General features: G+C 41.6%; 1 protein-coding gene across 1 annotated transcript in view; it reads left to right on the plus strand.

Moving 5' to 3' along the window:
* LOC124622536 (DNA-directed RNA polymerase III subunit RPC7-like) overlaps positions 1–10,443 on the plus strand; it is a 44,553-nt gene extending 34,110 nt beyond the window's left edge. The window contains exon 4 of the mRNA XM_047148267.1: positions 9,885–10,443. Coding sequence (XP_047004223.1) covers positions 9,885–10,119 — 235 coding nt within the window. The 3' untranslated portion in view covers positions 10,120–10,443. The remainder of the gene's footprint in view (positions 1–9,884) is intronic.
* Positions 10,444–12,567: the final 2,124 nt, after the last annotated feature.

Consider the following 12,567-nt stretch of genomic DNA (forward strand, 5'->3'; position numbering starts at 1 on the left):
ACTACCCAGCATCGCGGCATCCATTTGGCCGCTGACGCCTTTTACACTAGCCCAGTTGAGTCTGCATGCAGAAGCTGCTGAACCACCGTTGCTATACTGCCGTGACTTTTTCCTCAGCAGGTATGCATGCCATTTGTCTGCTATGCATGGCCATCCATCTTGTGCCGCCTCCTTCAATGACACTTTTGATCACCAGTGTGGGGTCTCTCTCTCTTCTGTTACCTCCTGGAATTCTCTTTTGGCTCTTGCTATGGCAGCTTAACTTCAAGCTACCAGCAACTTTCCCGGTGGGTGTGAGCCCTTCACCACCTTGGCTTTGTACAGCAGCCCGTGTTCACCTTGGCCTTCATTTTCTTTCTAAGGACACTACTCCAACCTCACTCTATCGCTGTAAGTTTCACGATCTTCACATGGAACTCCACGATAGTACCTTTGTGTACACTGATGGCTCTTGGACTGACCGTGGTGTCAGGTGTGCTTTTGTCATTGGCACCAATGATTTTATAGTATTGGCTTCTGGAACACTGCTCAGTATTTGCAGCAGAGCTCTTTGCCCTGTATCTGGCCACGCAGTTCATTCAGAGACACAGGTTTTTCAATTGCGTCATCTGCTCCAACTGTCTGTGCCCTTCAGAGCCTCTGTGTGCTGTACATTGCCCATACCTTAGTGCAGTGGGTCTAGGAAAGCTGTCACTTATTCACTCTTGATGGAGCCACTGTGATGTTTATGTGGGTTCATGGTCACATTGGCCAGATGGGAAAAGAGGCCGCTGATGCTGCTGCCAACATTGCAGTCCTCATACCGCGGCCTGCTAGTTCTTCCATTCCCTCCGACGAGTCTCTGTGTTGCCGTCTGTCAGCAGGTGGTATCACTTTGGCACCACCACTGGCCCTCTGTTCATGGGAACAAGCTTTGGGGAATTAAGCCTATCCAAGCAGCTTGGATGACCACCTCTCTGCCCTCTTGCCGTGAGATCATTTTAGCTAGGCTGCATATTAGGCACTGTCTTTTTAGCCATTGCCATTTGTTAAGTAGGGGACCCCCCCCCCCCCCCCCCACTTAGCCATTGCCATTTGTTAAGTAGGGGACCCCCTCCCCCACTTTGTGCTCATTGTTCTCAATCTTTGATAGTTTGCTATTTCCTGTCAGAATGCCCCTTTTTTTAACCTCTTACATTCTCATTTATGTTTGCCATCTTAGTTATTGGCCTTTTTAGCAAATGACGCGTGGGCTGTAGACCACATCGTACTTTTTATCTGTTGTAGCAATATGGTGAAGGGCATTTAATCTTTAGTTCAGGACTTCCATTTCTCTATGGCGTATTTTATGGACCTTTCTCGAAGTCCCTGTTTGCAGCTGTCTTTCCTTTCATTGATTGGGCTTAATGTGTAGTTGTTTTTAACTCCTTTCATCCCGCCCACCCTTTTTGTGTTCTATGGTTCTGACATGGGTGTGTATGACTCTAGTTGTTTTTGCACCCTAAAATAAAATAAAACCCTCCAAGGTTGCCAATGGCCATCTTCCATCCTGCATCTAGCCCTCCCAGATGGCCTTTGTACAGATCTGTAGGTTCCCATTCTCAGGTAGGAACTTACAATGAACATTTTACTGAACAGGGACTTCTCCTGGCCATCTTCTCTGCCCACCATTCAGTCTGTGGCCCTGATTCCATTCATGACCTGTTGCTTCAACACTCCCTCCCCTCCTCTGTGATCCCCATCCATCCCTCCCTCCTCTGCCCCCTCCTTTCCCCTCCACCTCCTTCCCCTTCATTCCAGTCAGTCAACCAACCAAAAGAAATTTATTCTTGCTCTGACCAGGGTATAGGTAACACATCCAGTAATTCCTATGTGAACAATTTTGGGTGCACATTTCCATGTGGGTGATAGTAATTAAATTTTCTACAGCAACTGAAGCTGCATCTGCTGAAGTAGCAAACGAAGCGAACATATACCTGTCTTGAAAACTTAGTGTGCTTGCTTTATATCAATTGCGCATCCATTATCAGATTATGCGCAACTATATTCTTTGAAACAACTCGAGCTCTGCAACCAGCACCTGTGTTTTGTCTTTCACATGCCCCTTAAAATTATAATTCTGTTCCACTTACGCTAGTTAACTTCATTATTAATCTTAGTCTTGTACTCTCTCTCTCTCTCTCTCTCTCTCTCTCTCTCTCTCTCTCTCTCTCTCTCTCTAATTCCATAGCATCTGTTGAGGAATGATAACCAGTCTCATTCATTTCCACCATTTTTGAGATTGATTCTTTGTGTGGTTCATCACCATTATAGGATGCTGCAACAGTATCAGAATCTACCTTAGTAGTCATCTTTTTCAATGGTCTCTCCACCTGCTATTCTATTTAAAAGTTACATTTTGTAAACTATTCACCAATTTCATGCCTCGTTTCAGTTTTTAATCTTACCATTTCCAACTACACATGAGAATTTACTGCTTGCATGTTAGAATTTACTTTACATATTTTAGTGGTGACTTCCATCTGTGGAGATTACTGAATTTTGCAATTAGTGACAGCAGCAAGACATTTTGTAATCAGGCTTTACCCCTGGGGCCAACTGCTTTGCCACTTCTTCTCTTTCTGTTTGAGTGCCATAAACTACAACCAGCACTGAGTTACTCACATTAATTTCCAGTGGTTCATATTTCACTTGTTCTAATGCTACAATACTTTGAGATTCTGCCCTCATCTCCATGTCTGACAGTACTCATGAATACATATCTGGACTAAAAACTTCTGAACTCCTTAATCCTCTATTACAGTATTAAGTGTCCATTACAATTAGGTCCTTATCTTATACATTTGTTTCTACAGCGTCTTTAATTACATATGACATTTTGCCTTAGAGTTATTATTTTGATGTGTGAAACCATTTGAGATGCAAGGAATTTTACGAATATCTCATTCTGGTTTTATCACTGGCACACGTTTTTGGGATGAAGCACTTTACGTACAATCCATTTTCTTGAAATTGGTGATAGATAGCAATATCTTCCCAAGTTAAAAAAAATAATTAAATATGTTCACTACATTTCATACGCAGCAACATATGACTTAACATGCACCAAACGCAGAAATGCAGATTCGTAGCTGTTGTCATACTTCTGATACAACCACAATAGGAGATTTCACTCGTCACCACCCTCATATATTTATAGTGTGCTGAGGGCAGTATGAGAGGAGAACGAGGAGTACACTGAAAGACTGATAATGATCAGTGACGAGAAAGCACACATTTAGTGACGGATACTCTACTTTCTACAAATTAGCTCAGGCAGCAAATACTGAAGTTCAACTACTATTCCAGAAGCTAAGGATAGATGGTTAACAGTTCTTGTCCCACTAGAATGTTCACTGAAGACGGGCTGTTATGGAATCGCTAGAAGCAGATAATGTGACGCGAAGTATACAAGGAGAAGACGGTCTTCTCGGTAGTCGAGCTGACGTGGAACTGCATGTTCTGCTGCGACACCGGCACGTATCACTTGTCTGGTGGTGCCACTGCTGCAGCTTTGTGGTGCAGCAATCACTGAGTTATATTCTGTCTCTGGAGTGGGTTGTCGACCTGTTAATGCCTGGTGGTGCATGCTGTGCTTATGACACCACACTCTTCCCCCCCCCCCCCCCCCCCCCCCAAATCTTCTGACCGTGGTTGCATATGGCTGCAGTGCAAACTGAAGGCAAGGGAGGAGGTCTGAGTGGAGATGCAGCAGATGGGACGGAAATTGGGACTGCACCCAGTGACTGGCTTCCGTCTGCACCTTAGCATTCACCCTGAGCCCTCACGGGAACATTTGGCAAACTGCAGGGAGGACACAAGCCGACATGTAGGGCTGGAGTCTTGAACGCTGGAGGACCACTGCTGTGATTGCTGTTATGATAGCATTGGGGATGAGGTTGCATCTACCTCCATGGCAAGCACCTCAGGCTGACATGCCATATGGTCTGCAGCAGATGGCCGTGACCCTGGCTCCTGACTGTGTGCTGAAACTGTTGAATGGAAGATAGCAGCAGAATCATTGAGTGTCAGAGAGTGACACTGGTTCCCATTGTCTTTTGAGCAGCAACCCTGTGAGGAAAGAAACCAAGCACATGTTGTGTCAAAGGACACACAAAGCAGTCCCCTGTTGCCATTGCTGTCAGGCTGGAAGGTCCTGAAGTGCACTGTATTCAGGATCTGAAAATGAGAATTTTTGTACTGACCAGTGCTCGTCTTTGGTGCGTGCAGCAGATGAAGCAGGGTGCGATGCTGGCAGCCTTGCAGAAGTTCAGCCAGGGAAGGTCCATCTTAAGGCATCACATGGTAGTTGAACAGGAACAGTTGCAATGCCTGCTCCTTTAACTGAGTTCTACGGAATTTATTCATCTGTGCCTTGAATGTTTGCACGAAGTGTTCAGCTTCACCATTTGATTTCAGGTGGAACGGTGTCATGGTCTGATACAGTACTGTTGGTCGTGCAAAATTGTTCAGTTTTCTGTTAGGTGAGCTGTGGTCCATTGTCAGGCACTAGCACTTCTGGCAAGCCCTTGATGCAAAAAATTGAAGTAAGTGTTTTGATAGGACTGGGCAATGTCATAGAGTTTATCGGAACCACAAAGGGAAGATGTCATGTCTTCAGTCTGGGCATCCAGCCCTGGCCAAGAATAATGGTGTCGGTCAAGCTGTTTTGACCTCGCAGTACCTCAGTACCCCTACTGCAACAACCTTACAACATCCTGCTGAAAGGCGCATGGGATGATAACCCGGGCCTGGTCATTCGCAGTTGGTAACAGTAAAACATCACGCGGTGCTGACAAGGGTTGGCGGTGAACGAAGTACAAACATACGTCCAGCAGAACTATGTTTTTCACTCTCCTTGGCCATCCCATGTGCGTGTAATTCATCACAGTGTCTAAATCTGCAATTGTAGCTGTCTCCTGTGCTGTGCGATGCAAGACCATTGAGAAATCGTGAACTGAGGAAGCATCCAGTGTGTTTATTCGACAACACGATGCATCAGAGGAGTCAAACTGACCATCCTTGTCCACCTGTAACCTTGAAAACATATCAGCATTGAAATGTTGAGCCATAGGGTGATATAACATTTCATAGTTGTACTTTGTCGGCAGGATAGCCCAGTGTTGCAATTTTTGCGCTGTATTTGGCAGGACAGCATTGATTGGGTGGAAGAGTGAGTGGGTTAAGATCCGTGACCAAGTAGGACTTCCTTCCATAGAGGTAACGATGAAACTTGGCGGCACTATAAATGACCACCAATGCTTTTTTATCAATCTGACTGTAATTTTCCTGAATCTTAGTCAGAAGTTTGGGGCAACTGCTGTTAGATGATCTGTTGATTCAACATGTTGCGACAGAATGGTGCATAGGCCAATAGAAGAAGCATCAACCGCTAACACAATTGGCTTAGCTGGATCAAAACATATGAAGCATGTGGTACTAAGTATTGCCCATTTCAATCGATTAAAAGTCAGCTGAAATTCCCTGATCCATGCAAACGGAACATTTACACTGTAACTTGTGAAGCAGAGCTGCAGTCTGAGAGGTGTGAGGAATGAACTTGAAGTAGTAGTTCAGTTTGTCTAACACTGGCTTGCAATTCCTTTAGATTTTTGGGAGCCAGCAAATCTTTGATGGCTCGCAAATTAGTCTCGGTGGGGTGAGTATGAATACCCTACACATTGATGACATGTTCCAGATACTCCATTTCCATCTGGAAAAAAGGGCACTTGTCTTGAGGCCTGCTGATAACCGTACTTGAAAAAGGCACATGAGATTGGCTAAATGTTCTGCGGAATGTCGAACATGACAATGTCATCCAGGTAATTTGAGCAAGAAGGCACCTTAGCGGTTACTTGTTCTAAAAGTAATTGAACATAAGCATCCCCCAAGTCTATTTTGGAAAAATAATTACCCTCGTCCATCAGTTCCTTTGGGCAGGGGCAAGGGGTATGTGTTTATCACTGTCTGAGAGTTCTGTCAACTTAAAATCAACACAAAGACATCCTGAAAGTTTGCAAAGGATGAATAATGAGGAAGACCACTGACTTGCACTGATTGGCCGTGATGACCCTGTCAGCTTGCCATTGCCATAAATGTTCAGTGACCTGTTTCCTAATGGCAATGGCCAGTTGCCTAGCCCAACAAAACTATAGTTGTCCATTGTCTTTGTCTGATACGTGAGCTAAAGAACTGTTCGTACAACCCGTCACTGAAAAGTTTACTACACAGCTTGAAGCTTGTCTGTAGTGACGTCTGTTGAAATTTGCAACACTGAATTATGGATTGTCAATCCGAAAATGTCAAGAGTGTCTAAGTCAAAAATATTCTGTGAAGATTTGGCAGAATGCGCTGTGAATGCAACTGCCTTTGTTACACATTGAAAAGTAGCTGACATACTGAACGTTCCTAAAACTGGAGTTAACTGTCCATTATACGCTGACAACACGTGTAGCTGGTCTCAGTATTAGTGACCCTAATCGTTCATGAGTAAGTTTGTTCAGAAGTGTAATGGAAGCACCATTGTCCAGTTGCAATTTGACATCTTTCTTAGCTACTATCAAAGTAACAATCACCTTGTCCTGACTACATTCCTGTCATTGCTGTGGGCTGCTAAAGTGCATGACATATGCAGTGGGCAAAGATTTAGTAGTGGACCTGTGTTTGCATCAGCATGACTTGTTTGGCACATGAAAATCACCCATCTGGTGTTCACTAAATTTTGTAATTGGGTGACCTTTCACAACATTTACTACAGCCACTGGGCTGCACTGTTCCATGGATGGGTGTGCTGTTGGCAACATTAATGATTTGAACTGGTTTGGTGGCATGTTGCTTGGGAATTTGTCATTCATGCAGCTTTTACGTGCACACTGACTGAACATGGCCTTTTGTAACACAAAAACAAGAAGTAGCATCGCGACTTGGGCACTGAGCATGCTTATGGTGACTAAAGTACTTTGGGCAGGACTTTGCTATGGTTTTTTGTCTACCAGCATTCTGCCTGTGTGGCATCTAAAGAATGATCAATTTGTTTCAAAATAGAAGCACGAATTCTATTGTCACAAATATTTTGAGTTATAGTGTCATACAGCATGACATCGCTGTATGATTGTCCACGACGACACAAAAATTTGCAATTCAAAGCTAAACCTTGTAATTCAATGATCTGCTGTTTGAGTTCGAGCTGCTGCTCACTGAAGGTGGAAAAGCTTGAACCTTGCAGCAGCCATGAGTTGTTGTTCATCAAAGTAAGTGATTAACTTGCTAACTAAAGTCTTAAAACTCTTAACTGTTCTGGTTGTTCGTCAGGAAAATAATTCACTATTATCCTGTAATCTTCTGTGCCCACTATGAAAAGAATGCTTTGCTCTTTTTACCTTGCATTTGGTGCCCCTCCATATGGTTCATCAATTGAGCTAAAAATTCTGACCAGTCCTCATGCTGTTTGTTGAAACTGTGGAATGGTGGAATAGCCGTTGGAGGCTGCGGTTGAGGCTGCTGTGCCGCTTGTAGATTCTGCTGTTGTTGTTGTTAGCTCCATCACAGCTTGCAGCAACTGCTGCGTTTGCTCACTCTGTAACTGAATAACGGGCATTAGAGAATCGTCTTGTGATGCAGAAGCCACCCCTGTAAGGTATTTCGGTTAGATGCCACACACAAAATAACACACTCGTCTCAGTAGTAGTGTCTGTCCTGAATCAAAAGTCCACACACTGATGTACCATGCATATAGAAAGAAATAACAAGAAATAGATAAGAAGTAACAAGGGTAAGTGGGTAAAATCAAAAATTAATTCTGTAACTTGCACAGATCCTTTTCCTGCGTGGCATCAGCTGTTGTATCACACTTTTGGTGCAACCTGAAAAGGAGATTTTACATGTTGTAGCCCTCAACTGTTTACAGTGCGCTGAGAGAAACACTGTGAGAGGAGGAGAACATTGAAACACTGATAATGATTAGTGATAAGAACACACACATTTATTGACGAATACTCAGCTTTGTACAACTCAGCTCAGACAGCAGATTCTGAAGTTAAGTTGCTGGTGTGGACTTGCTAGAAGCAGATGATGCAGTGTGAAGTACACAGGTATAACATAGTCTTCTCGGTACTCAAGCTAACTTGGAACGACCCACTCTGCTGTGGCACCAGCACTTGTCACTTCTCTGGCGGTGCCTTCGCTGTGGCTTCTTGGTGTGGCAATCGCTGGGCTACATTCCGTCTGTGGAGTGGGTTGTCGACCTGTTGACACCTGTGGTGCTGGCTGGTGGTGCGTGCTATGCTTACACACAATAGAGACAACCTTTACTTTTCACTGCAAAAATTTCTTACAATAATTTACTTAATGTCAAAAGATCACAATAACAATGTCCATTAATGAAATGATAGGCAGTTCATCATGAAGTGGAGAATGAAATAATAAGATAAGCAACAAATCACACTTTTTTACCAGATAGTTTCTTTACAATTGTTTGATAAAGATTGCTATGCAGCTGTCTTGCATACTTTGCCGCTCACTGAGTCAAGTTAAGCAGCTTCCTTTTGCACTGAATCATACGCCGTGTGAGAGGTTCACCATGTGAGGTAGCCATCACTTCCACCTGCTAGCTGGCATCAAGCACGTGGTCTAGCAGACTTATGGTGAACCATCCTCTGTGTGAGATCAGCTATAGTGTTTTCCCTCCTTCTTTGACTGGCTTGACAATAATGCTTGTATCACCTCCAAAAAGGAATAAAATGATGTACCGTTAACATTAACTGCAATAATATCAAAAGTAAAGGTTGTGAGGTGGATCCTGTGTGGACAGTGTAGTCAGTGGAGCACTTGCCTGCGAAAGACAAAGATCATGGGTTCAAGTGGTGGTCTGGCACATAGTTTTAATCTGTCAGGAAGTTTTAAATTGGAACACACTTCACTGCAGAGTAAAAATTCATCCTGGGTATGGAGAACATTTTAAACAAGATTAATAACAGATATATTTCCAGAATCTGAGGTGCAGTCTATTCTATGACGCAGTGTGAAATCATTACCAAAGTCAGTTGGCATGGGGATAAACTGTGCTCAGATTTGGCAGCATATGCATAGCACCAAGAATGGATTGCAGCTGGAAAAACTGTCGCTGTCATATAGCCTTTGTGGTTAGAATCCAAATAGTGAGTGCATCTGAAATACTTCTTATGGCCTCATGTTGCAACCACTTTGGTAAAATTTAAACTAACAGGATTTCTAGGTTAAAACCTGTGATACTCTTGTAGACCCATGAATGTAACTCGTGTTATCTTGAGACTGTAGCAAGATTTGTTTGAAATATGTTGTAATTAGGTGCCAATTCTGGCAGCTCAGGTTGTTTCTTAAATTAATGTCTTATATTGTAGCAGTCATTGAGAGTAAAACAATTTAATTCACACATCAATAGAATAATTTTGTAATATGTGGTACAGTTGTGTAGAAGCCAATTGGTTATCTTAGTGAATGAATACTGACAGTTCATGGCTAATTATATTCATGATTCCTCAAACATTTCTTTCTTGCATAAAACTACACCGTCTCTTTTCCCATAACTTTCTGAAAAGGGAAAAAATGTCATTCTCTTACTCAATGCATTCTTCTTATACATGGTAAACTTGTTACTGACTTCTTTGACCATCTTTACTACTTGAATAATTTCAGACAAATAAATCCAAGTCAAATAATTTCTCCCTGTTTCTCACCATTTCATTTTGTCACAAATTATACTTTCTTGCTTCATTAATAAATATTTTGTCACTTCTCATATAACAAATATGCTAATGCCAGGTGAGAAAAAAGAATGATATTTGATTTTTGAATAGTATTGTAAATTATAATAATATTGTGTGGTTTAGGTTAGAAGAACTAGAAAAGACAGAAGGTCAGCTAGGAGATGCAGAAGAGGAAGAAGAACAGAAGGAATCTGAGGAAAAGGATGCAGATGATGCTGAAGACAAAGACGAAGAGGAGATTGAAGACCCCGATGAGGAAATGGACTATGGAACAGATTATGCAAATAATTATTTTGACAATGGGGAGGGCTATCTAGATGACGATGATGACAATTTGGAGGATGGACCTGTATATTGATGTGTAAATGAATGTAAATAGTGTGATAGGTTTTTATCATGTAAATATGTAAAATACAACATAATTGTAATGGCTTACATTGCCACTTGTTGACAAATTGCGTGTTGGCTTCTGTCTTGGGGTTCTTTGGCCAATGTTTGATTAATGATTTTTGTAATGTTTGGAGGGTGAATCTTGGAGATTGCCAGCACTCGTGCTGGCGAAAAATCAGAAAAATCGTCAAACGCACATTGCTAAAAGGACCTGATTCAGAAGCCACAGGCAATTTGCCATTTCCCACAGATTAAAGAATCAAAATAAACAGTTGATTGTTTGTGTGTTTAAGATTTCTTTTAATAGTAGATCTTATCTGATAAATATTTTGTGTCTAAGATGTCCATATTGTGTGGCATCGTAAAATTAGTAGTTGTATGGCAACTCTTCCTTTCCCAAAAAGGAAGCACCGTGTAGCCCACCTGATTTACCTGCACAGATGCCTTCAGTAGCTGGCACCTTCAAAAACTGGTTGGAAAGTTGGTGGTGAAAGGAGGCTGTTGTCAATAATGTCGTCCACACCAAAACTTGGAAGTTCAAACACTTCAGTATCACTTCGATGTTGTCTGATCTGCGGTTCATGGCCAGTTCAAGCCTCACATACTTTAGTTCGATACGGATAAATAGGTAGCTATGTATTGCATCCGGCAGTCATTGTCGAGCTGCAACGTGAGTACGGTAACCTAATACCAATATGGCAGTTGATTTAACAGTGGCAAGAAATTATCATTGAAATCGCAAAACGGAACACTTTCTTCAATAGCAACATAGTTAAGGCAGGATATCTCAATGTTATTCAATTCAAATAGAATTATTAATGTTAGCTAGAAGTGCAGTCAGATTTTGTTCTCATCAAACAACACTGTCATTGTAGGTCATTGTTGGAGATCAGTACAGTCACATTAAAAGTGATTATCAAAAACTGTCACTGAAGTATTGAGTAACAAGTGGCAGGATATAGAACATGCCTCGAATGTGATGCACTTTTTTGGTGTAACATATCCACAGGGCAGCTATGGTACATTTGCTATATAGGTGGGCATAGGCATAATTACTCCATTAGTGTCACCACAGACTAACGATTCCATGATAGAGTTGGGTATTATAAAGAGTGGTGTAAGAATAAACTCTTACTTTGAAAACTTACAATACTTTAAAATTTGGCTAGGTTGGAATTTACTGTTTTTTATGAACTACAAGAACCAATAGAATTTTGGATTACAGAAAATGTTATTGTAACAATATTATGAGAAGAAAAGTTTCTACTCAGCATATAGTAGAGATGTTGAGTCTACAGATAGGCACAATAAAAAGATTTTCACACTTCAGGCTTTTGGCCAGTGGCCTTTGTCAATAATAGAAACACACACACACACACACACACACACACACACACACACACACACACACACGCTCATGCAGACGCAACTCACACACACGACTGCAGTTTCAGGCAACTGAAACCACAATGTTATTGGTTCTAATTTATAAAAAATTTCTTCTGCAATGTGACTTCCCCTCATTTACATGCCTAGGTGCCATGTTACAAATTAGTGAATTACATGACATTATTAATTAGTAAGTTAATCAATCAATGCTGTATGTCATGTTGTACAGAAAAATTATGGCATTAAAAGTAGGTAGTCAAAGTTCAGAATCTCATAGAAGTAATGACACAATTTACTATGAAAAGTGGCAGCCTCTCTGAACTTTAAATTCTGTTAACATGGAAGATTATGAAACTTTGGAAAAATAAAATCATGGATTGAAATGTGCTGCCTGTTCCATCGGTAATGCCAAATTTTTTTCCTAGTTCGGAAATATTGTAGATCCAGGGCTGATGGTAGGTTGAGAGTTTGGGTTGGCTGTGAAGTGTGTCAGGATAGCTGAGGCAGTTAGAGCAACTGCTCTAGAAAAGTGGAGCATCCTGCTTAGAGTCCCAGTCCAGCACAGATTCTCAAACTTCCCGAGTGATTTATTTCAATGCCCCTAGGTAGCTCAAGTCCTGTTTATCATAAAAAAATAAAATACATTATTGTAAACTTGGAGTGCTGCACTACTGAATTGTTTAGGTCCTAATACTGAAATGCCTCCTAGCTCACCCCAGATCTGCAAACCTGTGCTGTGTGAATATTTTCAAATAATGATATTTTCTAGTTAACATGATCTCTGGCCAAATTAATCATACCAATTGATTCAGAATATTCAGATGGATGGTTTTCATAATGAAGTTACAATTATCTTGGCCTGATTATGAAGTTGAAGTTTTCATGTGTCTACTACAGATCATAAAAATGACTATTTTAGAAATCGAATGAATTTTGGAAAAAATATGTTAATTATTGGGGAGGAAAACACACCAGGTGGAGACAGTCCAATCTCCCACTTGTCAATGTGTAGTTTGGTGTAACATGG

Source organism: Schistocerca americana, chromosome 7 (genome assembly GCF_021461395.2).
Source record: "Schistocerca americana isolate TAMUIC-IGC-003095 chromosome 7, iqSchAmer2.1, whole genome shotgun sequence".
Classification (NCBI taxonomy): Eukaryota; Metazoa; Arthropoda; class Insecta; order Orthoptera; family Acrididae; genus Schistocerca; species Schistocerca americana.